Here is a 27,514-nt window from a genome sequence, read left to right on the forward strand (position 1 = left end):
ACAATATCTCAAACCCAAATTGATGTCTCCCTGAGCTTGGCACTAATAAATCTAGGGATAGAATCCTTGCCACACAACACCCATCACATAATCATGCACCTGCTGCTAGCTGCAAGACTCACCATAGCTAGACATTGGAAATCATCCACACCTCCCACTTTACTGGAGACCATAGAACTGACTAACACTCACCACTCTTATGAACTCTTGATGGCCGCCAGCAGTGGGAAATTACAACAAACATGGTACTTGTAGGAATCCTGGAAACTAGATATGCGTTAACCAACCTACCAACCGGGCTTGAACAAATGTTTACTGACCTAGAAATGATTAATTTCTGCCTAGTACATTACTAATCTTGTTGTAGGTTCTAATACCTCTCTACACTATGTATACTATATCTATTGTTACCTGTTAAGGCGTCAAGTATAGAGTATAATAAAAACAAATATAAGGTGGAACAAGGACTCTCCCCCCAAGACGCAGCAAGTTCCCTGATGGGGTGTCTGGGGGTGAGTACCAACGTCCCTTTTAGCTAAAGCCTTGCGTTCATTAAAACTCCAAAAGGTCTTTAGTGTTTACTGTTTATTTGTTTGTTCACACTTCTATATCCTTGCTATGTTATCTACACCCAGTCAATGTATCTTATCCATTGCAACTTAATGTACAATGAACAATGGATACACTGTTTCTTATACATTTATAAAACCAATACAAATTATTGAAGAAAATGTGTATTTGTTGATTGGTCCCTGGTTTCTGAGAAAGCCCCACTGAGATGCAACATGTCAAGCAGGGTTGATCCGTGAGGTCAGCACACTACTGGAAAGAGTTTTTTGGCAAAGCTATCATGTGAACTAAAAGGCTGCAGTGGCTACAGTGGGACCGGATAGTACAGTGAATGCACAGGTGCCATTACACACAGTTGGATTTATTTACTAAAGCTGAAGAGTGCAAAATCAGGCTCACTTCTGCATAGAAACCAATCAACTTCCAGGTTTTATTGCCAATGCCTAATTGAACAAACTAAGGTTTGAAGCTGATTGGTTTCTATGCAGAAATGAGCCTGATTTCGCACTCTTCAGCTTTAGTAAATAAATCCTAATATTATAAGTTCTGTTTATGTAACTATAATTTTTAGGTCAATAAACTTTATTTTTAATGAAGAGCATTATATGGTCCATTTATGTCTTTTTGAGGAATTGCTGCATGTGGTGAAAGCTGCATTATCAAGCAGGGAGATTTCCCCCTAAAAATGATGCATTCTGCAAGGAGAGTGTCACAGAGGGCCTAGCTATAATATCTATCTGATGGCAAACATTTACTGACTTTCTGTATAAATAGGGGTCAAATCCTTATGGAGAGCACATTTTTTGCACGTGTGGTGATCACAGGGTGACACTGAATGAAGAGCATTTTGAATTAATATTTATGAACGCTTTGATTTCTGTGGACATTGGAATTAACTTTTAAGAGCTTACAATCACACATTATATGGAACACATACGTTTGTGACACTTTTGGGTGCTATTTAAAGTATTTTTTTCACTAATTTTGGATCACAAATCGAAATCCACAGCTCCGCTCAAGACACAAGGCTTAAAAGATGGCCCATGTTTATATTGGCAAAGATAATAGTATACATATGAGATAAAGGATTTTTACTCAAGCTGGTGCATGACAACGTATAACAGAGACCTCCTTGAAGTGACCCAGTCAACAACTAATAAATATGGCAAGAGTACCTAAAAGTGCAGTGCAGCTGATACATTTTTGCATATTTGGATCACAAATGTTATAATGATTTATTTAACGTAAATGTTTTAGTTGCAAGATTTATTAGTGCATATACAGTATATTCACTTTTTGATTTTAATCACTATAACAAGTGGAGTGCCACACCTTTTTTAGGGTTGTACACCCCTCACATTTTTGTAAATATTTTATATGTTTTCATGTGACAACACTAAAGAAATTACACTTTGCTGCAATGTAAAGTAGTGAGTGTACAGCTTGTATAACAGTGTAAATTTGCTGTCCCCTCAAAATAACTCAACACACAGCCATTAATGTCTAAACTGCTGGCAACAAAAGTGAGTACACCCCTAAGTGAAAATGTTCATATTGGGTCCAATTAGCCATTTTTCCTCCCTGGTTTCATGTGACTCATTAGTGTTACAAGGTCTCAGGTGTGAATAGGGAGCAGGTGTGTTAAATTTGGTGTTATCACTCCCACTCTCTCATACTGGTCAGTGGAAGTTCAACATGGCACCTTATGGCAAAGAACTCTCTGAGGATCTGAAAAAAAGAATTGTTGCTCTACATAAAGATAGCCTAGGCTATAAGATAATTGCCAAGACCCTGAAACTGAGCTGCAGCACGGTGGCCAAGACCATACAGCGGTTTAACAGGACAGATTCCACTCAGAACAGGCCTCGCCATGGTTGACAAAAGAAGTTAAGTGCACGTGCTCAGTGTCATATCCAGAGATTGTGTTTGGGAAATAGATGTATGAGTGCTACCTACATTGCTGCAGAGGTTGAAGGGGTGGGGGTCAGCCTGTCAGTGCTCAGACCATACGCCGCATGCTGCATCAAATTGGACTGCATGGCTGCCATCCCAGAAGGAAGCCTCTTCAAAACATAACGTCTAAGAAAGCCCACAAACAGTTTGAGGATGACAAGCAGACTAAGGGCATGGATTACTGAAACTATGTCCTGTGGTCTGATGAAACCAAGTTAAACTTATTTGGTTCAGATGGTGTCAAGTGTGTGGCGGCAACCAGGTTAGGAGTACAAGACAAGTGTGTTTTGCCTACAGTCAAGCATGGTGGTGAAAGTGTCATGGTCTGGGGCTGCATGAGTGCTGCCGGCACCGGGGAGCTACAGTTAATTGAGGGAATCATGAATGCTAACATGTACTGTGATATATTGAAGCAGAGCATGATCCCCTCCCTTCAGAGACTGGGCTGCAGGGCAGTATTCCAACATGATAACGACCCCAAACACACCTCCAAGACAACCACTGCCTTGCTAAAGAAACTAAGGGTAAAGGTGATGGACTGGCCAAGCATGTCTCCAGACCTAAACCCTATTGATCATCTGTTGGGCATCCTCAAACGGAAGGTGGAGGAGTGCAAGGTCTTGAATATCCACCAGCTCTGTGATGTCGTCATGGAGGAGTGGAAGAGGACTCCAGTGGCAACCTGTGAAGCTCTGGTGAACTCCATGCCCAAGAGGGTTAAGGCAGTGCTGGAAAACAATGGTGGCCACACAAAATATTGACACTTTGGGCCCAATTTGGACATTTTCACTTAGGGGTGTACTCACTTTTGTGAGTACAGTGAGCTGTACACTCACTACTTTACATTGTAGCAAAGTGTAATCTCTTCAGGAAAACATATAATAAAATATTTACAAAAATGCGAGGGGTGTACTCACTTTTGTGATATACTGTATATGTGATAGCGTTTTTGGTGTTAGATAGCTCTTCAAACAGGTTACTGGTGGTGTTGGGTATCTGTGTGGGAAAATATTTTATATATTATTTAGGTCATGGGTGCTCAACCTGTGGCCCTCCAGCTGTTGCAAAACTACAAATCTCATGAGGCATTGCTAGGCTGACAGTTACAAGCATGACGCCCAAAAGCAGAGGCATGATGGGACTTATAATTCTGCAATAGCTGGAGGGCCACAGGTTGAGCACCCATGATTTAGGTATTTGTGGGACTTTGCAATGGAACTAAGAAAACTAAAGATGCAGATGCTTTTATAATTAAAATATAACTAAAGGCTTTAGTTATAGGGATTAGAATAGTTGTGAGGGCTTTTTTCTGTCTGTGTCTCCATCGGGGAGATATACGCTCTTTATTTGTTATGTTTACTGTGATCATTGAAAGTAAAAGTAAAAGAAACTCTCCAATTGGGACAGCAGTTCTCGTGACTCAAGTGACAACAAGGGATTCCTTCATTTTGAAGGAATTTCCTTTCACTTACTGTTTTGATTATGGAACAGGAAGTGCAGGAAAATCTCCCCAATGGGACAAAAAATCCTGACAGGGGTGATAACCCTTACTTATGTTATCCAAAAGGAATAAAAAAAGTTTTGCTTCAGTTATTTAACCACTTGCTGACCGTGTCACGCAGATATACTGCGGCACAATGGCTCTCCTATGCAAAATCCCATATGGGTACATCCTACCCTTTTTTGGCCACCAGAGGGCGTGCAGGGAACCCAATACATGTGGTCGGCAGGCACGATTGCCACTGGCCATGCACGATCGCGTGCACGAGCGCCAGCACAGGGATTTGTGTGTGTAGACACACAAATCCCTGTGCTGCCAGAGGAGAGGAGCCATATCATTTTTTTCCCACTAAGTAGGAAAAATTATATGGCTCCTCTCCTAGTCAATCCTATCACCATACAGTTAGAACACAGTGAAGGAACACACAATTAACCGCTTGATCGCCCGCTAGTGTTAACCCCTACCCTGACAGGGACATTTACACAGTAATCAGTGCATTTTTATAGCACTGATCTCTGTATAAATGCCAATGGTCCCAAAAAAGTGTCAAAAGTCTCTGATCTGTCCATAGCAATGTCGTAGTACTGCTAAAAATTGCAGATCACCGCCATTGCTAGTAAAAAAAAATGCCATAAATCTTTGCCATAGTATGCAGACGCTATAACTTTTGCACAAACCAATCAATATAGGCTTATTGCAATTTTTTTACCAAAAATATGTAGAAGAATATATATTGGCCTAAACTGATGAAGAAATTTGTTTTTTTTTTTTTTAAATGGGGGATATTTATTAGAGCAAAAAGTAAAAAATATTGTTTTATTTTCAAAATTGTTGCTCTTTTTTGTTTATAGTGCAAAAAATAAAAACCTCAGAGGTGATCAAATACCTCCAAAAGAAAGCTCTATTTGTGGGGAAAAAAAGGACACAAATTTCTTTTGGGCACAACGTCAAACGATTGTGCAATTGTCAGGTAAATCGATGCAGTGCCAAATTGTAAAAAGTGCTCTGGTCAGGAAGGGGGTAAAATCTTCTGGGGCTGAAGCGGTTAAGTGCTGCTGCATATATTTTTTAACATGGAAAGCCAACTCTCTACTTGAAGAGCTGGATTTCCTTTCCTTTTAGCCACCGATGAGCAGACTTTACTTGAATGTCTTTTTTTTTAACTTTTTCTTAATATTTGAATCCAATTGGTTGCTATGGGGAAACACCTTCAATTCTTAACAAAAATGAGTTAATAAAGTTCCTAGTATGGAACTACCAATCAGTTATACCAATCAGAAGTCTTCCATCATTAGTAAAAGGTATGTCAGTGTTAGCACATTATTCTTAGTTGCCAAGGAGCATGTGGGTTCATTAAAATGCTGATTTGGCAGCAGTCACAATCTAATTGACTGTTGAGTCTATGTCAGTGGATGGCTGGGCATTGAAACAAACTTCTGCTATAAACTTCTGAATAGAGTTGTTGAAGTCGGTCTCGCCAAATTCTAGTTACCAGTAATAGCATAAGAAAGGTTAGTGCAAACATTCTGTAGACACAGGGAAATCAACAGAGGGCACACTGTTTTTTTTTTTTACAATAAGCCCCCTTCACGCCAGTGCGACTTGTCATGCGATTTGATAGGTCTATGTCTATTGTCGGCAATGGAACTGTTCAAATTGGTGCAATGCTGGCTTTGTGGTACCACACTGATTTGAAAAAAAAGATTCCTGCACTATTTTTTGCAATTTCAGGTGTGACTTGAATAGACCTCTGTGCCTGAAGTCAGCCAAGTTGCACCTGAAGTCGCACTGACCTGTGGATTTGTGCGATTTCAAGTGAAGTTACACAATTTCAAAGTCAGATTCTGTGTGAACAGGGGCTAAAGGTCATGTAGCTATTAATATAGTCTGATTATTCAGCTAAGTAGCCAACTTTCCAGGTGATGACTTATTGCATGGTATTAAATACCTACATTTTTGATAGTATTAACTCTCCTTAAAATATTTTGGTTGGAAAGTGTAAATGATATGGGAAGCCATGCAAAGGTCACCATAGATAAGGGGAATCTTTGTTTAGGAAGGTTCCAAGAGCAGTGTTAAAGAACAAAAGGCAGTACATTGGTGCCTGTAAGCAGCACTGTTTATTTATAGTGCTTTTGCCACAGAGCGTATTGTGAAACGGCAAGGTTCTACAAAGCACTGAAAAGCTGTAAACTATGCCTATCTATTCTTCAACACCACCCACTTTCTGATATAAGCCCACCAAAGTGTCAGTAGCTGCCATGCATCCACTTACAGAGCAAGTGCTAGCTCCAGTGAAGCCTAATTTTAACTTTAAACAGACATGGAACATCTGGGTATACATACATATTTCTGCCAAATACATCAGACAAAATGAAAAGAAAAAAGTTATATTTTTTAAAGCATACATATATCTTAACAGTGTTCTTTTAGTTATTTGCATCTGGTACATCAAACAAAGGGTTTAATAGGCAACTTCTAAATCAATGTTTCTCAGCTTTATTAGATTATGCCTCCTGTTATTATAGGCATGTCTACGAAGTCCTTCATAGTGAGCGTCATTGTTTACCAAGTACTTTTTAACATGTATATATTAATTAAGATTAAGTCCTAATTGTGTCTAAATGTTTTCCAAGCAATCCTTTTGAAATAACTAAAAATATTAATTTTATCCGTTCTATTACTACTACTACTACTTCTATTAGTACTACGGATTATGATTTACTTCAGCAATACGTATTCCTGAACCTGTCAGAAGCCCCCTCTCCCACCTGTGGAACATGTACCATTAATTAAAAGTGTGTGTCCTACTAAACCAACAAATATACAAGCATGACTAGTAATTAGTCAACAAAGGCAAAAAGCAGTAGAGAAAGTGTGCTATCTACCTCATCTTTAGGAAAGTGCTTTATAAACAAAGATTTTTAGCTAATCCCCTGGTAAAAACACATTGGTTATCTTCATCTTAAAAAAATCAAATGGACCATACCTTTTCCAAGGAAAATGTTTTTGTCAACGCAAATCCCCATCCTGCTTCAAAGGCTCTGCGGATCATTGGAGCACTCGTAGTGGGTGGCGCACTTGCTAGTCCAAATGGGTTAAGGAACTTAAGTCCAGCCATTTCCACACTGATATCCACTATATCAATCGGTGTATAGAACAAAGGCAACTGTGGTTTACCACCAACTGATATTCCGTGTAATTCCTATTAAAAAGTTACAACAATAAAAGATAATGTTAATTTTATAATTTGAGATTAAGTAAAAAATAATGATAATAAAAAAAAACATTAACTTGATCGGTAGGTTAATTAGCCTAACATTTGATGCAATTGCATTAAGTCTGTGAAGTGGACATCTATGTATTTGATAGCTTCATCCACCAGGGATATAATTAATTATCATAATTGACTTTCACCTCACTGGATTATTCACACTAAATAATCTGCACAAATTCATTAGACTATTGAATACTAAATTAACTCTGCCACGTCTTAGAAGAAAATAAAATGTAACATGCAGTTATCTCAGCAACTATGTGACTATGTTTTGTTTTGTTTTACATTACAATTGGTATTTGATAGCAATAGCAAATTAGAAATCATAGCTGCTTTTTTTTTCTTTTAGAAAACCTTACCTCAATACTGATCTTAATGTACTTTACCCTTTGTTATTACTCTGATATACTAGGCAAGAAACCTAGGTAACAGTTCCAATAGGCTGTATTCAGTGTTACCACCTTAAAATGACAGCAATGTTGCTTCTTCCATTGTCAGAGTTACAGCAGTGCCTCTACACCTCTCCCTCTATCTGTAGATGTTGAAGGACAGCATAGTACTTAATGCTGTGCCTGTGAGTGTTTTGTAAATCTCTTCCTAGTGACTGCATATTGTTACCAACTAGGGCATCCTAAGTTGCATCTTTTGCAATAGGAACAAGGACAACAAGATCATGTAACCTAATTGTAGAAGACAATTTTATGGTGCTTTCAAAACATATTTTTAAAAGTCTTTTCAATGCATTTTCTGTGTTTATGTTTATTGTTGTACTTCAATGCATTTACTGCACCCTACATTATCAACAAACGTTTTTCTGTGGTCTGCGTTTGCCATGTAAAATGGGCCCAGAAACACAAAAGGTTACTAGGTAGTGGCTATGTGTTAATTTACAGAGCATATGCCAAATTGTAGGTACAATCAATACATTCACAGTTAAGCACCTCTATCAGTCTGCTATGAAAGCAATGCTTTATAGGTAGCTATTGTTTTAGATATAGTCAAGGATATCAGTAGAGGGATCACCTTTAAGACACTCACTTGTCTCTTTTTCTCCTGAATGGGCAAAGAGGTTCTCTTGAAAGAACAACCCTCCAGCCCTGATATTCACCATAGTCATTCTTTGCCACTGCTCTGTTACAGCCATAGGGAAATACCTGATGCTTCCAGGTATGGGGGAGCAAGTGAGCTCCTCTTGTTTGTATTATGATATAGTGCTTACATCTGAAAGGCCAATTGTCTGGCCTGATCATGTCATGTTAGGGACAGGAGAAAATAATGAAGGGTTTGGATGCTTGGCTCCGACAGAAAAATAGAATGGTGGGATAATGTAGGGTAGAAGATTATTAGTGGATAGAGGATGTTTAGTAGATAGAGGGTGGTAGTAAACCACCACCACAAAAAAAATAAAAAATCAGGCCCCCTGCAGGTTTAAGTCATAATGTACTAGTTCTTGCATTCAGAGCTCTCCAGTGCAGCACTGTCACAGCTCCCCGGGGCTTTCATCTTCATCCGGTCTTCCTTCCAGGTCCATGGGTTCCGGCTGTATGAATAGCCGGAGCTGCGATGATGTCACTCCCGCATATACCGTCTTTTCAGAACACATGTGCCGGTGACATCACCGGCTGTATCCCATGTGAATATCTCCTAAACAGAGCAAGCTTAGAAGATAATCACTGTACCTACAGGTAAGCCTTATTATAGTCTTACATGTGGGTATAAGTTAAAAAGTGGACTTTATTTTCACTTTAAGAGACATTGTTTTCTTAGTAGCTTAGACTCTGCAATGATTCTGATATGGGGACTTATTGTGTTCAGTTACATTAAAATATATTAGCCTATATTAAAGTTTAACCATTATTCCTAGCATATAATATAATCCAACGTTTATAGCAGAAAAGTCTTCATACTATGGCATATTATAATGTACTATTAATAAAAGTTCTTTATAACCAGGTATCTCAAGTCCACCCATGTCACAGAGAATTGCAATAAGTCTCCTATTCCACACGGCAAAAAGTTCTTTTTTTATACAGCGCATCCTCTTATGAGGTTTTGCCTTTTGCAATTATAACACAAAACCAATAAAAACCTGATTGAGGCTAGAAAACATCTAAGCTGTTCAAAGCAACCCAGTTCACATCTCAGTTTCTGAATATGTTTAAATAAGCACACTAAAGTAAACATGATTTTGCATTAGGGAACAACTAAATGTAATACAGTACTACAAATTTGGATTACACCCACACTCTGTTTAAAGTAAAGCAGCCACCAGGTAACTAAACATGCCCATAAATTCTCAAAGACACTGCTGTCTTCTCTAAAATGCTAGGGTGTTAGGTAACATTTCAGGCCTGGTGTCTATTTGGAATGCAAGCCCATTTTTTAAATATTTGTGTTACTTACACTCTTCCTATTCTTCACTTTCCCCAGCATAATGCAATTATTACCCCAAAACACACACATCTTATGTCTGTGCCCATTCAATTGCAATTCAAAATCATATACTGATAAGAATCCCAAAACTATACCTCTCACACGTGTACAGATAGAGATAGCGGCGCTAATATAAATTGTGTAAAATAATGGGTCAGAGCAGCATAATGCCTATGACCCTCTACTTATACATAAAAATAATAATAGTGTCATGAAAAATATTAATTTTATCATGAAAAGAAATTTCTTTAACACCCAGTGAAAAGTGTCACTATAAATAATAAATTACAAGAAATGAATGAATAAGTTCAACAGTTGTTTTTCAATCTTCTTGCGTGAAAAAGTAAGAGTAAGAGAGATTCAGGGGCAGTTTATTTGTATATCTCTTGCTACAAATTCAAAATCATAGTGATCACATAGAAGTGGTGAACTGAAGGCTCTGACCAATAGTGGACAAAGAAAGCAGACTAGGTTTTACCAATACAAGTGCTTTTAGTGCTGCTCTCCCTATACCTCTGTATAATGGTTATATAAAAAAAAGTCACTAAAATGTCAGTCTTAAAGAATGCCTACACAGTCCCATGCATGGCACCAGAACATTGCAAGAGAGTAAAAACTGTGCAGAAATGTCTTATAAGTCAGTGCATGGGCAGTCATGGCTGTATCCCCTGTAAAGCTGGGTTTCTACATCTATGGATGAATGCTCCCTGCCAGGCTGTCAGAATACTTGAACAGTGCCTGTATCTGATTGGATGCAGTCACCATTCAACTGCTAGCTTTTGAAAAGGCTCTTTCAACAAAAGTTGATTGAACAAATGCTGGCAGGGCCATACACTGCTCGAATTGTAACAGTGCAAGCCAGAATTATAATCTGATGATGTCATCTCTGGTCATTCTGCCTTCTCCTCTTATCAGCATGTTTTTATCAGCATATGAACTGATTGTTTCCTTGTGCCTTTATTGTCTCACACTCCAGTTCTGCTGTACAGGAACTGCAGGAGGCTAATACTAGGTACAATTCAGGTACTTGCATTGCTTTCATTTAAAAGTACATTTAATAATGTGTTAATTAATTCAGAGTTACATTATTTTAAATATATTTTATCTGCCTAGAATCCTGCTTTAAAACAGAGTATTGCAATCAAAGTGGAAAACCAAATAGCTCTTGACTCTGACCAAGACCGGCAGGGATAACCTTAAGTGACTGGTTAAGCAATATTTGTATAGGTCATGTGTAGTATTAGCAAACTGAATAAGTGAAAATGAACATCACATGGATGCGGCTTGGGTAAAGCTCAATATATCATGATTCCCCTCTAGTAACACTATCCTTCTTTCCATTTTTTGTACTCCTAACCTTTTCTTCATGACTAGAGACTAGAGAAAACTGACAGATGAACACACAAAGTATTAAAATGGCTTCCAAAACTGTTTGCCACTTGCTTCTAGTCCATATGATAACATTGAATCCGCTGCTGTGAATTCTAGCACATTAAGTCATTAATAAGCTTATTTTCTATGTTAACTCATGTCTGAAAATCTTTAGATGGACATCTGTTTATAAATGAAAGCAAATGTGTGTCTATTTACACAAATTTCATTTGTCCCTCTGTAGGACAAATGAAATGTGTTGGATTGCATCTTAAAAATGTTGGATGGCATCTTAAAACATAAATTAGTACAAAACTGGAAAGTATTTCCAACGGAAAAAAAAAGCTCTCCATAACAGAAAATAAAAAGCTGTCCTGTGTTGGGTTTAATCCTTTTTTCACTGTTTACTGGTGGCACCTATATTTTTTTTCACTGTTTGCCATACTATTTACTTGTAGCACTGATATTGGTCTTGGATAATTTAGTGCTTCTACAGTGTTATAAGAGTTCTAACTGATTTAAAGATACCTGTAGTGAAAAATACAAAGGGTCTGCTATTGCTGACATCTTCTGAGAATGACAGTTGTCTGGTTTTCATGTTATTATTATTATTATTCAGGATTTATATAGCACCAACAGCTTGCGCAGCACTTTACAACATGTGGGCAGACAATACACTTACAATACAAATCAATACAGGAGGGATCAGAGGGCCCTGATACCTCCTGTTAATGTTAATTCAATGCCTTTAATAATTTCTATACCCATGACCCAGAACAATATTTACAGTAGATTAGTAATTCTGCTTTATATGTTATGTACATGTTTAGTGTTGGTGACTTAAAATGCATTACCGCCATGACCACCATATACCGTATTTATCGGCGTATAACACGCACTTTTTTCCCCTTAAAATCAGGGGAAAGTCGCAGGTGCGTGTTATCCTGCGATCCCGAGCTGTCAAAATTTCAAAATCGCCGACCGCGATTTGAAAATGGCGCCGCCGGCGCCGAAATACACAGAGCCGGTCCTCGGCTCTTTCTGGCGGCTCTCGTTTACTTTCGGCTCCACTCGTAGTCCCGAGCGGAGCTATCCGAACCTACTCGGATAGCTCCGCTCGGGACTACGAGTGGAGCCGAAAGTAAACGAGAGCCGCCGGAAAGAGCCGAGGACCGGCTCTGTGTATTTCGGCGCCGGCGGCGCCATTTTCAAATCGCGGTCAGCGATTTTGAAGCCCAGGAAGCAGGGACCGTTGATCGAAGGCTGCACTGGGGCAAGGCTGCACTGGGGAAGGCTGCACTGACAAGGCTGCACTGGGGAAGGCTGCACTGACATGGCTGCACTGACATGGCTGCACTGACAAGGCTGCACTGGGGAAGGCTGCACTGACATGGCTGCACTGACATGGCTGCACTGACAAGGCTGCACTGACAAGGCTGCACTGACATGGCTGCACTGACATGGCTGCACTGGGGCAAGGCTGCACTGAGAAGGCTGCAATGATGGGCATTTAAATGTAAGTTTTTTTCCCTTCAACTTCCCTCCTAAAAGTTTTTTTTTCCTTAAAATTCCCTCCTAAATTGGGGTGCGTGTTATACGCCGGTGCGTGTTATACGCCGATAAATACGGTAACTAGGATTTTAAGGTGGCGTATAAATGGTTAAATAGCTTAATGTAGCAAGGAGGTGACATGGGTTGCCAGACAGATTTACTGTTTGCTAAAAGGTATAAGCAAAAGAAAAAAAATAGCACATTAATGCTAGAATTTAAAGGAGCAAGAGGAGCAATATAATATACAAAGCACACTGAAGCAAGACTTTGCTATAGTTTAACTGTACGTTTCCAGGTCAATTTTGCACCAACCTCAGCTTTGTTTTGATGCCAGTGCCAGTGAATGTTGCCATGTCACCAATGTCTCCATTATGCCATCTTATCTATTTCTAAGGCAGCCCATAAATGATTTATTTTTTTCCATTCAACCAGCAGGTACATTCCCCCATCCACACAGCAGTGGATTTGATGTTATCATCTAATCCTCCCCACTGAGCTATTCTATTCTGTGGGGCTGATCGATCAAGGAAAATCTGACAGGCCTGTTGTACAGAAGTCGATCAGAAGACTGACTTCTATACAACCTCTGCCTATACATGGATCAAAATGTATTCTTGGCTGAATTTCAATCCATGTATGGCCAACTTACATAAGGCCTTGCACATGAGTAGATGATGGAAACCAGTATCTTAAGCCCCATACACATGATAGCACTTTGTACAAACTTTCCCTTGGATTTTTGTACAAAGGGCGTTGGCCATAAGTTTGTCTTGCATACAGTTGGCAGGACTTTTCCAGCCAACTTTCACCAAATCATGTGGTTTTCAGCTCTTTACCACCACCCTTTGGTCAACTTCTGTATTGTTGTCTGATATTGTGTCAATCTCGCCACTTTTATTGGCGAGATTGACACCTTGTGAGCCGGGTTCACACTGGTGCGGGGATCCCACTTGGATCCCCGCCAATGCGTTTGGTATGAATCATGAGGGGGAACTCCACGCCAAATTTTAAATAAAAAAATGGCATGGATTCCCTTCCAGGGGCATACCAGGCCCTTAGATCTGATCTGGATTTTAAGGGGAACCCCCTACGCCGAAAAAACAGTGTGGGGGTCCCCCCAAAATCCATACCAGACCCTTATCCGAGCATGCAGCCTGGCCGGTCAAGAAAGGGGGTGGGGACGAGCGAGCCCTCCTGAGCCGTACCAGGCCGCATGCCCTTAACATGGGGGGTGGGTGCTTTGGGGGAGGGTTCCCCTTAAAATCCATACCAGACCTAAGGGCCTGGTATGCCCCCGGAGGGGAATTCCCTCTCGCGCTTGCCGTAATAGGAAAATGTGTTTTTCCTATTGCAGCCAGCGCGAGATGTACAGTACCCTATCGCCGAGAACCAGCATGATGGGTTCACGCTGGAAACATTCTCGCGGCCGCGTACTGTAGTTTGTACAAAAATCCGATGCTTTTGTGTACACACGATCGGACTTTGCTCCATCGGACTTTTGTTGCAGAAAAGTTTGTCCGTTCGCACAGCCAACAAAAGTCCGATTGAAACAGAAAAAGTTTGTCCGATGGAGCGTACGCACGGTCGGATGTTGCTCCAAAACAGCTAATTTGCATGTTTGTTGTCAAAAAGTCCAATCGTGTGTACGGGCCTTCAGTCATATTGATTAGTCAAATGCCTAAAGTCAGACATATATGAATTTAAATTTGGCTGGAGAGGGACCAGCCAAATTTTGATCCATGTATGGAAAGGGTGGTTCTACACTTCTGACTTCTGTAGAACCACCATTTTGAAAAACTTCCACTCGATCAGTACCACCGGCTATAGCCTGTAATGCTAATCAGTGTATTCTGACACTGTCAGAATACAATTGCTCAGGGGAGAGGTTTCCCCCATCCACCTTACATCTGTGGATGGGCAATCAAGTGTTGTTTTTTTTTCAACCTGCTGATTGAACAAAAAAAAAAACAATAGTAATTTATGGGCTGCCTAAATAGTGTTAGAGATGTTCTTCAGTGTCTACTCTCAAAACATCTTATATTTTATGTAAACATTGGAAAGACACTATATACATTCTGTGGTGATATTCAAAAGATTTCATAACACCTTTATGTCAGGGATATCAGTGATTATCCTCTAACCATTAATTGAACAGCGATGCAGTTGTTTAATATTAGGCCTTTTTACGGAAGGAGAAGAACAATGAATCTCTGGAAAAGACATTCAATTATGCCACATTTCCAAAATCTGTCCAGAGCTGTAGATATTCTTTGAACTAGATATACTTGAGTCTTTTTTTTAACATGACTTTGTAACAATGTAAATGATCTGAAAAACATCAAATCTGATGATGACCTGACAGCAGGGCCAAAAACAAACAAATCTCAACCTCAGCTGAGATAAGTCTCAGCTAATACTGGTTCTTCACTACTCTATAGAAAATGTTTTGGAGGCCACATTTTGGTTGATTTACTTTAAGGAAATAGTGTGTTAACTTTGCAGGGGAAGAAATTTCCCCCAAGCTTACAGCATGCAAGGAAATCCCATTTTGTAAAGAATACATACAATTATGCGCAAGAAGAAAAAAAAAACATCCCCCCTGTGACAAGCTATTGGTAGGAGATATGACACATGATTGGACAGGAGATGGTATACCTTCATTGTGTACCAGTCCAGACTCTTATGAGCTTGGAGCAGAGCATAATTCATATTGATAATACAGTATGTTGTTTTTCTTTTTTTTTATGTTAAGAATTTTTTTATTCTGGTACATAACTAACATATATTATTTGTAGTCAGTATACCTGCTTAGTTTTACTTTTTTACTGAAAATGTTTCAATTAAAATGATTGGGAAAAAAAACATATTTTCTGGCACATGACTGGATGATGGAAAGTCAGCAGAACTTTACCTCACTCACTAAGCTCTGGGAAAAATTCCATTGGAAAGTGCAACTTCCCTTGCAAAGTGAACAGTGTATGTGCCTTTAACAAATCAATCTCATTGTCTGAGAGTGCGGAGATGCTCAAATGGACCTAGGTACCACAGAAAAAGCTATAATTCTATAAAGTTACATCAAGAGATAACATTTATAATGCACACTGTAATATGTACAGTATGCATCTTGTATACTCTTGTACTCCAGCATGAGCATGTTTTTATATTGTTTAACATGTCAACTCTTGTTTTTATTTTAGTAAATGCTAACCATAAAAATAATATGGTGTTTATGTGTGGCATTTACGCATCTCTAAACTGTAGATTGCACTTCATGCAAAAGGACATTGAACCCAACAAAGATATCGATATTCATTTGTATCTTTAATAAAGCACATTGTGGAACATTTGTTTTTTTCTTGGCAAACAATAGTGTACAGGTGAGATTAGATATGGGTGGTAATGCAATAAAAAAAGGGGGAAAATTATGTAAATTTTCATTACAGAAAAACAAATCCCTCTTTACCTGAACAGGGAATTAGAAAGGTTGACATACCTGTATATATTTGTGAATGTACCAAGATGCTTGTTTTCCATCATTTACTGATTCAACAGTTGTATTTGCCAAGCCTCCAATATCCCCTCCAGCAAATACACCGGGCTCGCTGGTTTGCATTGTCTCTGAGTTAATATCAGGTAAACCCCATCTGTTAAACTTGATTGGTTCCATGGCTTCAACAACTGAAAAATATGATAGAAAAACAATAAGAATTTTCATGCTTAAAAAAAATTACCTCAACATTTTGGTAAACAGCAGGTGGCTGGCTGTGTTTGTCATCATGATTAGAAGACCATAGCTGATTGGATTGGGTGGCCCAAACTACTACAGTATCAAACCGCTGCCTCCAATGACAACTTTTACTGGGAGTAATGAAGCTATAACTGGCTATAATGATGTATCAGTTTTATACCTCGTCATTGAATTTGTGACATGTTTCTGCTAATAAAAAGTATAATTATTTTTAATAAATAATGGTTTATTTTAAAGTGAATGATTATTAGTGCTCCATGTTTTTTTAAATTATGGTCAGCACTTCTAATATTCAACTGTTTCTTACTTTGTTGTGATGATTGCACTCTCAGCCTAATCCTGCACAAAAAAATTATATGTTGTGATACAAAAGGTTCCTGCAGACAGAGACTGATTAACACTGGGGTTGGTTAAATCCATAGTTAACCCTTTAGACACACACAACAGTTGCCACTATATGTTATGACAGAAACATGCACCATTCACAGGAATAAAGTTTTTCCATTTTTACTATGATTGGTTATTACATTATTATGTTTAGAAATATGGTCACTATTGTTGGTTTATTTACCAAAATTTACCGCAGTAACATGCTGAGATTTCTCTCTGGCTGCATGTTTCATGTAAAGTTCCAAACCCTGTTCTCTCAGATTTTTCATTATTGGGGATGGAGACACATTTATTTGGCCTCATACAAAGTCCCAAACCTTTTTCTTCCTTTTTTCTAATGCCATATTGGGGATGGAAACATGCACCCACCTTTAATATATGTTGTTATTTAGTGTCATCCAATGTGTTGGACTGTCCTTTCCCAGCGGTTATTCTATCGATGTGGTGGGGATCACCGCCTCAGCTCCCGGGGCCGGTGATTCTCCCGGTTAACCCCCAGTTCTCTATGCCCATGCCCAGAATGTTTTGTGAGTACGAGTGAGAGATTCATTCCTCTATATTAAATATTTCTCTATAGAACTACCGAATTTAATATTTCCTTTAACATTTCATAGATATCTCTTCTGCATCTGCTCCTGAAGAGTGGCATTGTAGCTACGAAACACGTCGAGCTATTAGATGCTCCCCCCTGCATATTACTTATGACTGTTACCAGTAATATGTCCACATTGGGATCATACCAATTAATAGTATGTTTTATTATGGAGATACACAGCAATCAGTTGGATGTGTTTTTACTATGTGATTATGTTATTATGCCAGTATGTACTGTTGAGGAATAAAGTTTTTCCATTTTACTATGATATGGTTATTACGTTATTATGTTTAGAAATATGGTCACTATTGTTGGTTTATTTACCAAACCTTTTTCTTTCTTTTTTTCTTTTTTATAATGCCATCTTGGGGATGGAAACATGCACCCACCTTTAATATATGTTATTTGGTGTCATACAATGTGTACATTATTTCAGGTATTCTTTAATTCTATTATGTTGGTTATTTCAGACATTTATATACAGGTCAGACTTCAGACATATCACAGAGAAGTATAGACCGGGTCCGGATGTATTCTTCTCGGATCCTCCTATATAATTTCTTCTCCTCCCTTACATGTGGGTATTGCGTCATCAGTGGTGGGGCTGCTGAGCTGTGCGTCTGGCTGATGTTATTTTTATTGGCCCGGGAGCTGCAATCAACTCTAGGAGTCCTCCCTTTCCCCTCCCCTCTTCGTTTATGTGGGGGTGGAGGCAGGCATCCTGTTGCTGATCGATGTCACGCCTCCTACGCTGTGTGCATTGTGTCATCACCAGTGACGTCGCACGCGCCGGCGTGATGAGATATACACACGAGGTGATGTGTTAGCCGGCTGACGAATGCCTTATGTTGCTCGGCTGTTGGCGCCTTCCCTCTATTGATCCCAGCGTGACTTTGGCGGTCACCCCCATCTATGTTGGAGTATTTTGTGCTCCAACACACCCTAGTAGTCATCCTCTGGGACTACTATCCTGCAGACAGTGTACACCATTTGGACCTGATAGTCCATATTAGGCTATTACAGGTAATAGTGATATTTCATCTTATCTTTCATCAATCTATAGTTCCTCCCCTGCACCCCTGCATGGGTGGTTTAAAAATATAAAAAAACAATATAAAAATATAATAATTTAAAATTACCAGGTAGATATATTATCATATTAATTATACCATATTGTTAACTACTATATTATATACCCTATACTATTATATTTTTTACCCAATTTTATAATTTCCTATAGATTGGTTATGCTCTGTGTGACACAGACTACATTTTCTTATCCATGGGGAATCGTCCCTGAACTGTCCTTTCCCAGCGGTTCTTCTATTGATGTGGTGGGGATCACCGCCTCAGCTCCCGGGGCCGGTGATTCTCCCGGTTTACCCCAGTTCTCTATACCCATGCCCAGAATGTTTTGTAAGTATGAGTGAGAGATGCATTCCTCTATATTAACTATTTCCCTATAGAACTACCTAATTTAATATTTCCTTTAACATTTCATAGATATCTGTTCTGCATCTGCTCCTGAAGAGTGGCATTGTAGCCACAAAATGCGTTGAAGATGTGTTTTTACTATGTTACCGTTGTGTTACTATGCGATTATGTTATTATGCCAGTATGTACTATGTTGAGGAATAAAATTTTTCCATTTTACTATGATTGGTTATTACGGTATTATGTTTAGAAATATGGTCACTTTTGTTGGTTTATTTACCAAACAGTACCGCAGTAATATGCTGAGATGTCTCCATGGCTGCATGTTTCATGTAATGTCCCAAGCCCTGTTCTCTCAGATTTTTCATTATTGGGGATGGAGACACATTTATTTGGCCTCAAAGTCCCAAACCTTCTCCCTTCTTTTTTCCTTTTTTTCTTTTTTCTAATGCACCTTTCACAATATCTTCTGTAACAATTCTAACTTTTAAGAAACATCTGTAATACACAGTATTACAGGAAGTCACACCAGACAGGAATATGAAAGTGGTTAAAAAATATAAGTGCTCCTTTAAAACTGAACTACAGATATTATATTTACCTCATCTCTACCTATCCGAGATGCACATGTGGTCTCTCGCCAGCATAGGCATCTTCTCCCTGGGTGCCAGTGTTTAGGCATTTTCATGGGATGATGTAATTCCTGCACATGCACCGGTGTCAGTCATCTTGCCACACAGTGGTTGTTTTGGCAATGCACAGCTCAGTTTACATGCTGCAGAAGACTGCAAGCAGGCAGGTGGGTGTATTTTATTAAGGAAGAGACATTGCATGTCTCTTCTGCAATAAATGGCCTGCCTGCTCGCATGTTTTTTCAAAATCCTTCAATTCCACTTTAAGTTTTGGTTTAGGGCATTAGAGATAATGCTTAATGATTTTCATTACTCATTTAATAAAAAGACAAGAAAAATGATGCGGGTCAACTATTTGAAGAAAATAATATTACAAAAAAATTGAAAAAATAGGCAACAATAAATGAATGTGGTTCCAATTCAATGCAGCATATGTCCAACCTGATGTTTCAGAATCGTTAGCCTTTAGAATGACTCTTGGCATATGTGCATCTTATATAATATACAAGAGAACAATGTGCATAATTCAAGAAATAACATGCAAAAGATGGATAATTACACTGAGAGTCAAAAGCAAATGTAGAGTGTAAAAATATAATTTTGTTGGAAAATGGAGAGCTAGCTATCAAGCTGTCATTGCAAAAGCTTTTTGTGGCATTTGAGGAGGAAGTTTACTGAAATAACATGACAAATCAAAGGGTCTGAGAGGTGGGAGTGTGTTTAATGGTAATCAGCCGACTCTTTCAGCTATAGTTTTCCAAACTGTACCAATATTTCCTTATGATCACATGCTACAAAATAATAACCCATATTTATTGTCCAGCATAAAATTACTCTTCAAATAAGACCACATATGATATACACTTAATATGTGCCTCACCAAGAAGTAGTAATGTTCCCCATCTGCCTTCTGTACCTCGAAAGACAGGGGTGCATGGTATCTCTGTAACCAGTCTTTTATGATACATCTGGATCTTTTCTTAATATCAATGTGGCTTTATCATACCATAATTGATAAATTCATACATTTTGACTGGATTTTGTGACCTGCTGTTAAACTCAGACAGGGATATGGATGGGAATTCTGGCCTCTGCTTATGGATCTTATGATAGACTCATTAAAAAGGTATCTGTTTTTCTAGACTCTGATTTAATAATATTTGCAATGACTAATATTTTGCTTGCCAGATATCCACTAATGACATCCAATTAGCCATTGAAAAAACATCAGACCAAGGAATGTGTGAACACATCAAGTAGATAGCCATCAGTTAAATCCACTTGCAAACCGTCTGCTGAAAAGGATGTATATTTACTTGATTGTGTCCTGGGTTGAAAAGGAGTCAGAGAAAAAACATCCTTTAAAAAAATGTTCCGGCCTGAGCCTTCAAATTTCAAAACAACAAGGCTGCCCTGTGTTTCTTATTCAATTTTTGGGTTCCCCAGACCTCTTTATCTTTACATTTGTATTTTCATATCCAGATAAAGATGTAGGCTCTTACCCATATTTACTTGTTTATACTTATCTGCTTTGCTTAAAAAAATCCTGCTATTCACAAAGCTTAAGCTGAAATTTACACTCACAGCTGAATGAGGCAGGCACTTTCACGTATGTGATAATAGGAAAAATGCACAATAAAAAATAGCTAATAACTCTATATATTTTCCCTTTTTTTACCCGTTTCAGCAATTTTCAGTAACTATAAATCCTAAAATAATAATGTGCATAGTCCAACTCTCCTCTGATATTTTTTACTTTTTATTCTTCAAATACTTGTTTTGCAGATGTCGTACTGACCTTCTTGCTTTAATATTTAACTCGCTAACCCAGGATAAGTATGCAGATAAGGTGTCCTGACTTTTCTCTTACTTTCCTGGTTCAGGAAAGTAACAATGTCCAGGCGATGTAACCCTGAGTGAAGAAGAGCGCTGGTTGCATCTCAGATGGAAAGGAGGTTGGAAATCTTCAGAATATAGGTGTTCAGCACTGTAACATCCATTGAGAGGTTTATATAGAAACATTGGGTAAAGAAACAAACAATAAAAAAGAAAACATAACATTTTTTTAAAAAACCCCGCCAAAAAGCAAGTATAATGGGCAGCTTAAACTGCTGTAGTATGGTGGGGGAATGGAAAAATGCAAAGTGCAAAGCACAAAATAAGCACAGGAAACCAGTGAGCTCTGAGCCTCACCCTGGAAACAGATTTGCATTGCCAATGGAGAGGCAGAGTTCAAGCAAAGAAGCTGGTAGTGGGGCTCAAGTCCATTCTGTTTCCAGTCTCTCCAAAGGGGATGGAGCAGGAGGTTGAGCATCCATAGGGAGCAATTGCCATTGTTTGAACAATTGGATGCCCTTTTCCACACTACAGATGGGGACCATTTTACCATTCCATGTAACGAGTAATTTTGTAGGAAAACGCCATCTGTAAATGACATTGCTGTTTCACAGAACTTTGGTTGGTGGAGATAGCTTATTTATGTTAAGTGCAGTCTGTTGGGAAATATATATATATAGAGAAATACCATTAATTTTATCTGGTATAACTGGATTTTGTTTGGCAGCTGCCATGACCCTTTCCTTGACATGAAAATAATGTATACATGACAAAGTATCCCTGAGGGCACTATCAGGGAGAAACTTAGGTTTGGGTATTCGGTCTGCTCTGTCAATGCACAACTTGATAGTACATAGAGTAGGTACAAGAGCCTTCAAAAGGCGCTGAATGAAGTTTGTGAGCTGCATAAAATGCAGTAGGGTAAAAAAAAAACTTCTGTCTTTACAACCACTTTAACATCTATGTTAAGCAATGAGATAGGCCTATAGCTAGAACATACCTGCGGGTTTTTTTCCTTCTAAGGTACATGGGCATCCGCAGAACTTTTTTCAGGGGGGGGGCGCTTTGGCATCGGCAATACACAGTCGCATTTAACCCTTTCTTCAACTGCTAGCGGGAGTTAAAAGCACCCCGCTTGCAGGCTAATAGCACAGTTAAAACGATGGTAAAGCGCCACTAAAACTAGTGGCGCTTTACCGATAACGCGGCCAGATGGCAGTGTGAAACAGCTCTTGAGATAATTCAGCTTCACTCCATGCCCATATAAATATAGCCTAGAGAATGTACATCTTCCTATTTGCAGTGTATTGCAATACATCTGTTGTGGCCATATTTTGATCTTTATGAAAACAGCCTATACTGTATAGGTTGTTTTCATCAAGATCAAAATATGGCCACAACAGATATATTGCAATACATTGCAATATAGAAAGATGTACATTCTCTAGGCTATATTTATATGGGCATCATGGACTGGTATGCCTGAGAGACTGAATAACTTCCACACAAAGTGAAGAAGATATTATAACATACAACACAAATATATTTTCCAGCAATAGCTCAGCTGTCCAACTTTCCAAGCAATAGATGTCGAGCAGAGGCCTGAGTGGCAGTCAGAGCCATTTCAATGACCAAGCCGGGGGTGAGGGAGGGAGGGACGGATGTCTGTATCAATCTGTGATAAGTCGGAAAAGACTGAGAGCAGCCCCAGGCCAGCAGATATAGAAAAAAGTCCACGGCTGCCACAGAGGCGGCCATTGCGTTACACAGGGCAACTGTCTTCACTTATATAGAGGTCTATAGAGGTCGACCGATATGGGTTTTTCTCTGGCCGATGCCAATATTTAGAAACTGGGGCGGCCGATGGCCGATATATCATGCTGATTTTTGCGGCTGATATTTTAGGCCAATTTTTTTTCGGAGGTGGCACTGGCAGGCACTGACAGGTGGAACTGGTTGGCACTGGCAGATGGCACTGACAGGTGACACTGGCAAGTGGCACTGGTTGGCACTGGCAGGTGGCACTGATTGGCACTGGCAGGTGGCACTAGCAGGTGGTACTGGCAAGTGGCACTGGTTGGCACTGATTGGCAGGTGGCACTAATTGGCACTGGCAGGTGGCACTGCATGGCACTAATTGGCACTGGAAGGTGGCACTGGTTGGCACTGGCAGATGGCACTGATTGGCACTGGCACTGGCAGGTGGCACTGGCAGTCACTGATTGGCACAGGTGGCACTGATTGTCATTGGCAGGTGGCACTGGATGGCACTGGCAGATGGCACTGGCAGGTGGCACTGATTGGCACTGGCAGGGGGCACTGGTTGGCAGGTGGCACTGGTTGGCACTGGCAGGCAATGGTTTGCATTGGCAGGTGGCACTGGATGGCACTGGCAGGTGGCACTGGCAGATGGCACTAATTGGCACTGGTAGGTGGCACTGGTTGGCAGGTGGCACTGGCAGATGGCACTGGCAGGCACTGGTTGGCATTGGTAGATGGCACTGACAGTTGGCACTGGATGGCAATGACAGGTTTCACAGCCGATAGTGTAACTGTGTGAAACTGTATGGAGAGAGAGGGGAGCTGACAAATTCAGTGTGATGTCGGAGGTGGGCGGGACCCAGGGTGGGCGGGACCTGGGACCCAGCAGCTATCCGGCCAATGATTGGGCTGTTAAAAAAGGGGCGGGGCCACATACACGTAGCGGCCCACCCAGATCCCATCCCATTGGCTGGTGTTGGATGGCTGGGTCCCGCCCACCCCCGACATTCAACCTCAATTTTGACAGCTAATCTCTCTCTCCATACAGTTTCACATAGACGTGTGCAGGATGAAAAAATTTGTTTAGTTTCGTTTTGATTCACTATTTAACCAAATTCATTTAGTTAAATTTGTTGCATTCGTTACATTCCTTTTCGGAATTTGTTTAGTTTCATATTTGAATTTGAACAAATTCGACCGCATTCGAAAAAAACTATCAAATTCGAAAAAATTCTACCAAAAAAATTTAACCGAATTTGAAAAAGTAAACTATATATAACCATTTTGCGAAATTCGAATAGAATGAAATCAAATTCCAATAGAAAAGATTAGAATAGAATAGAAATATAAAAGAATAGCATAGAAAAACAGTAGAACAGTATAGAAAAAAATATAATATATTCTATTCTAATCTTTTCTATTTGAAGTCGAATTCATTCTGTACCAAATTCCAATTTTGGAAGATGGTTATATATATATTATATTTTTTTCTATTCCGTTCCATTGTTTTTCTATGCTATTCTTTTCTATTCTATTCTAAACATTTCTATTCGAATTTGGATTAATTCTATATGAAATTCGAATTTCGGAAGATGGCTTTTGAAATTCATATTTCGTATAGAATGAATTCGAACTTGAATAGAAAAGATAGAACAGAATAGAATAAAATATAATATATATTATATTTTATTCTATTCTGTTCTATTGTTTTTCTATGCTATTCTTTTCTATTCTATTCTAATCTTTTCTATTTGAATTAGAATTCATTCTATACCAAATTCGAATTTTGGAAGATGTATATATATATTATATTTTTTATTTTTATATTTTTTCTATTCTTGTCCATTGTTTTTCTATGCTATTCTTTTGTATTATTTTCTATTTTATTCTAATCTTTTCTATTTGAATGCGAATACTTTCTATACGAAATTCGTATTTTGGAAAATGGTTATACTGAAATAGAATGAAATTGAACTCTAATAGAAAAGACTAGAAGAGAAAAACAATAGAACAGAATAGAATATATATATATATATATATATATATATATATATATATATATATATATATATATATATATATATATATACATATCGAATAGAAAAACAATAGAACAGAATAGAAAAAAATATAATATATTCTATTCTAATCTTTTCTATTCAAATTCATTCTGTACCAAATTCCAATTTCGGAAGATGGTTATATTTATATTTATATTCTGTTCCATTGTTTTTTCTATTCTAGTGTTTTCTATTAGAATTTGATTTCATTCTATTTCTATATAACCATTTTCCGAAATTTGAATTTCGTAGAATGAATTTGCATTTAAATAGAAAAGATTAGAATAAAATAGAAAAGAATAGCATAGAAAAACAATAGACCAGCATAGAAAAAATATTTTATATATATATATATATATATATATATATATTTCATATAGACTGAATTCAAATTTTAATAGAAAAGATTAGAATAGAATAGAAAATAATAATAATAATAATATAAATAATAGAACAGAAAAGAAAAAAAATATAATACATATATTATATTTTATTCTATTCTGTTCTATTGTTTTTCTAATCTATTCATTTCTATTATTTTCTATTCTAATCTTTTCTATTCAAATTCAAATTCATTCTATATGAAATTGGAGTTTCAGAAGCCATCTTCCGAAAATCGAATATCATATAGAATTAATCAAATTTGAATAGAAAAGTTTAGAATAGAATAAAATGGAATAGCATAGAAAAACAATGGAGCAGAATAGAAAAAAAATCTAATATATATATATATATATATATATTATTCTATTCTGTTCTATTGTTTTTCTAGTCTATTCTTTTCTATTCTATTCTTTTCTATTCAAATTTGATTTCAGTCTATATGAAATTCGAATTTCGGAAGATGTTTTATATATATATATATATATATATATATATATTCTTTTATATTATTATTTATTATTATTTATATTATTTTGTATTCTATTCTATTCTAATCTTCAGATTCATTCTGTACCAAATTCCAATTTCGGAAGATGGCTTTATATATATATTTATTTTTCCTATTATGTTATATTGTTTTTCTGTTCTAGTTTTTTTCTGTTCTAGTCTTTTCTATTAGAATTCAATTTCATTCTATTTCATTCAATTTCTGTATAACCATTTTCCGAAATTTGAATTTCGTATAGAATGAATTTCACATTCAAATAGAAAAGAATAGAATAAAATAGAAAAGAATAGAAAAGAATAGCATAGAAAAACAATAGACCAGCATAGAAAAAATATTATTTCGTATAAAATGAATTTGAATTTGAATAGAAAAGATTAGAATAGAAAATAATAGAAAAGAATAGACTAGAAAAACAATAGAACAGAATAGAATAAAATATATATATTATATTATATTTTATTCTGTTCTGTTCTATTGTTTGTCTAGTCTATTCTTTTCTATTCTAATCTTTTCTATTCAAATTCATTCTATACCGAATTTGAATTTCAGAAGCCATCTTCCGAAATTCGAATTCTATTCTTTTCTATTCAAATTTGATTTCAGTCTATATGAAATTCGAATTTCGGAAGATGTTTTATATATATATATATATATATATATATATATATATATATATATATATATATTCTTTTATATTATTATTTATTATTATTTATATTATTTTGTATTCTATTCTATTCTAATCTTCAGATTCATTCTGTACCAAATTCCAATTTCGGAAGATGGCTTTATATATATATTTATTTTTCCTATTATGTTATATTGTTTTTCTGTTCTAGTTTTTTTCTGTTCTAGTCTTTTCTATTAGAATTCAATTTCATTCTATTTCATTCAATTTCTGTATAACCATTTTCCGAAATTTGAATTTCGTATAGAATGAATTTCACATTCAAATAGAAAAGAATAGAATAAAATAGAAAAGAATAGAAAAGAATAGCATAGAAAAACAATAGACCAGCATAGAAAAAATATTATTTCGTATAAAATGAATTTGAATTTGAATAGAAAAGATTAGAATAGAAAATAATAGAAAAGAATAGACTAGAAAAACAATAGAACAGAATAGAATAAAATATATATATTATATTATATTTTATTCTGTTCTGTTCTATTGTTTGTCTAGTCTATTCTTTTCTATTCTAATCTTTTCTATTCAAATTCATTCTATACCGAATTCGAATTTCAGAAGCCATCTTCCGAAATTCGAATTTTTCTATAGACCAAAATCAAATTTAAACAGAAAAGATTAGAATAGAATAGAAAATAATAGAAAAGAATAGCATAGAAAAACAATGGAACAGAATAGAAAAAATAATATATATACATATATTTATAAATATATGAAATATAAGAAATTCGAACTTCAGAAGCCATGTTCCAAAATTCGTATAGAATGAATTTGAATAGAAAAGACTATTATAGAATAGAAAATAATAGAAAAGAAAAGCAT

General features: G+C 37.3%; 1 protein-coding gene across 6 annotated transcripts in view; it reads right to left on the reverse strand.

The window, feature by feature from the left end:
• The window catches only part of DPYD (dihydropyrimidine dehydrogenase), a 2,813,802-nt gene that overhangs the window by 1,183,550 nt on the left and 1,602,738 nt on the right, over positions 1–27,514 (reverse strand). For all 6 annotated transcript variants that reach the window (XM_073593091.1, XM_073593089.1, XM_073593090.1 and 3 more), the window contains 2 exons: positions 16,150–16,334; positions 7,014–7,229 (listed from right to left, as the gene is read on the reverse strand). In XM_073593091.1, the coding sequence (XP_073449192.1) occupies positions 7,014–7,229; positions 16,150–16,334 (401 nt within the window). The remainder of the gene's footprint in view (positions 1–7,013; positions 7,230–16,149; positions 16,335–27,514) is intronic.

The sequence above is a fragment of the Aquarana catesbeiana genome, linkage group LG07, assembly GCF_042186555.1.
Source record: "Aquarana catesbeiana isolate 2022-GZ linkage group LG07, ASM4218655v1, whole genome shotgun sequence".
Taxonomy (NCBI): domain Eukaryota; kingdom Metazoa; phylum Chordata; class Amphibia; order Anura; family Ranidae; genus Aquarana; species Aquarana catesbeiana.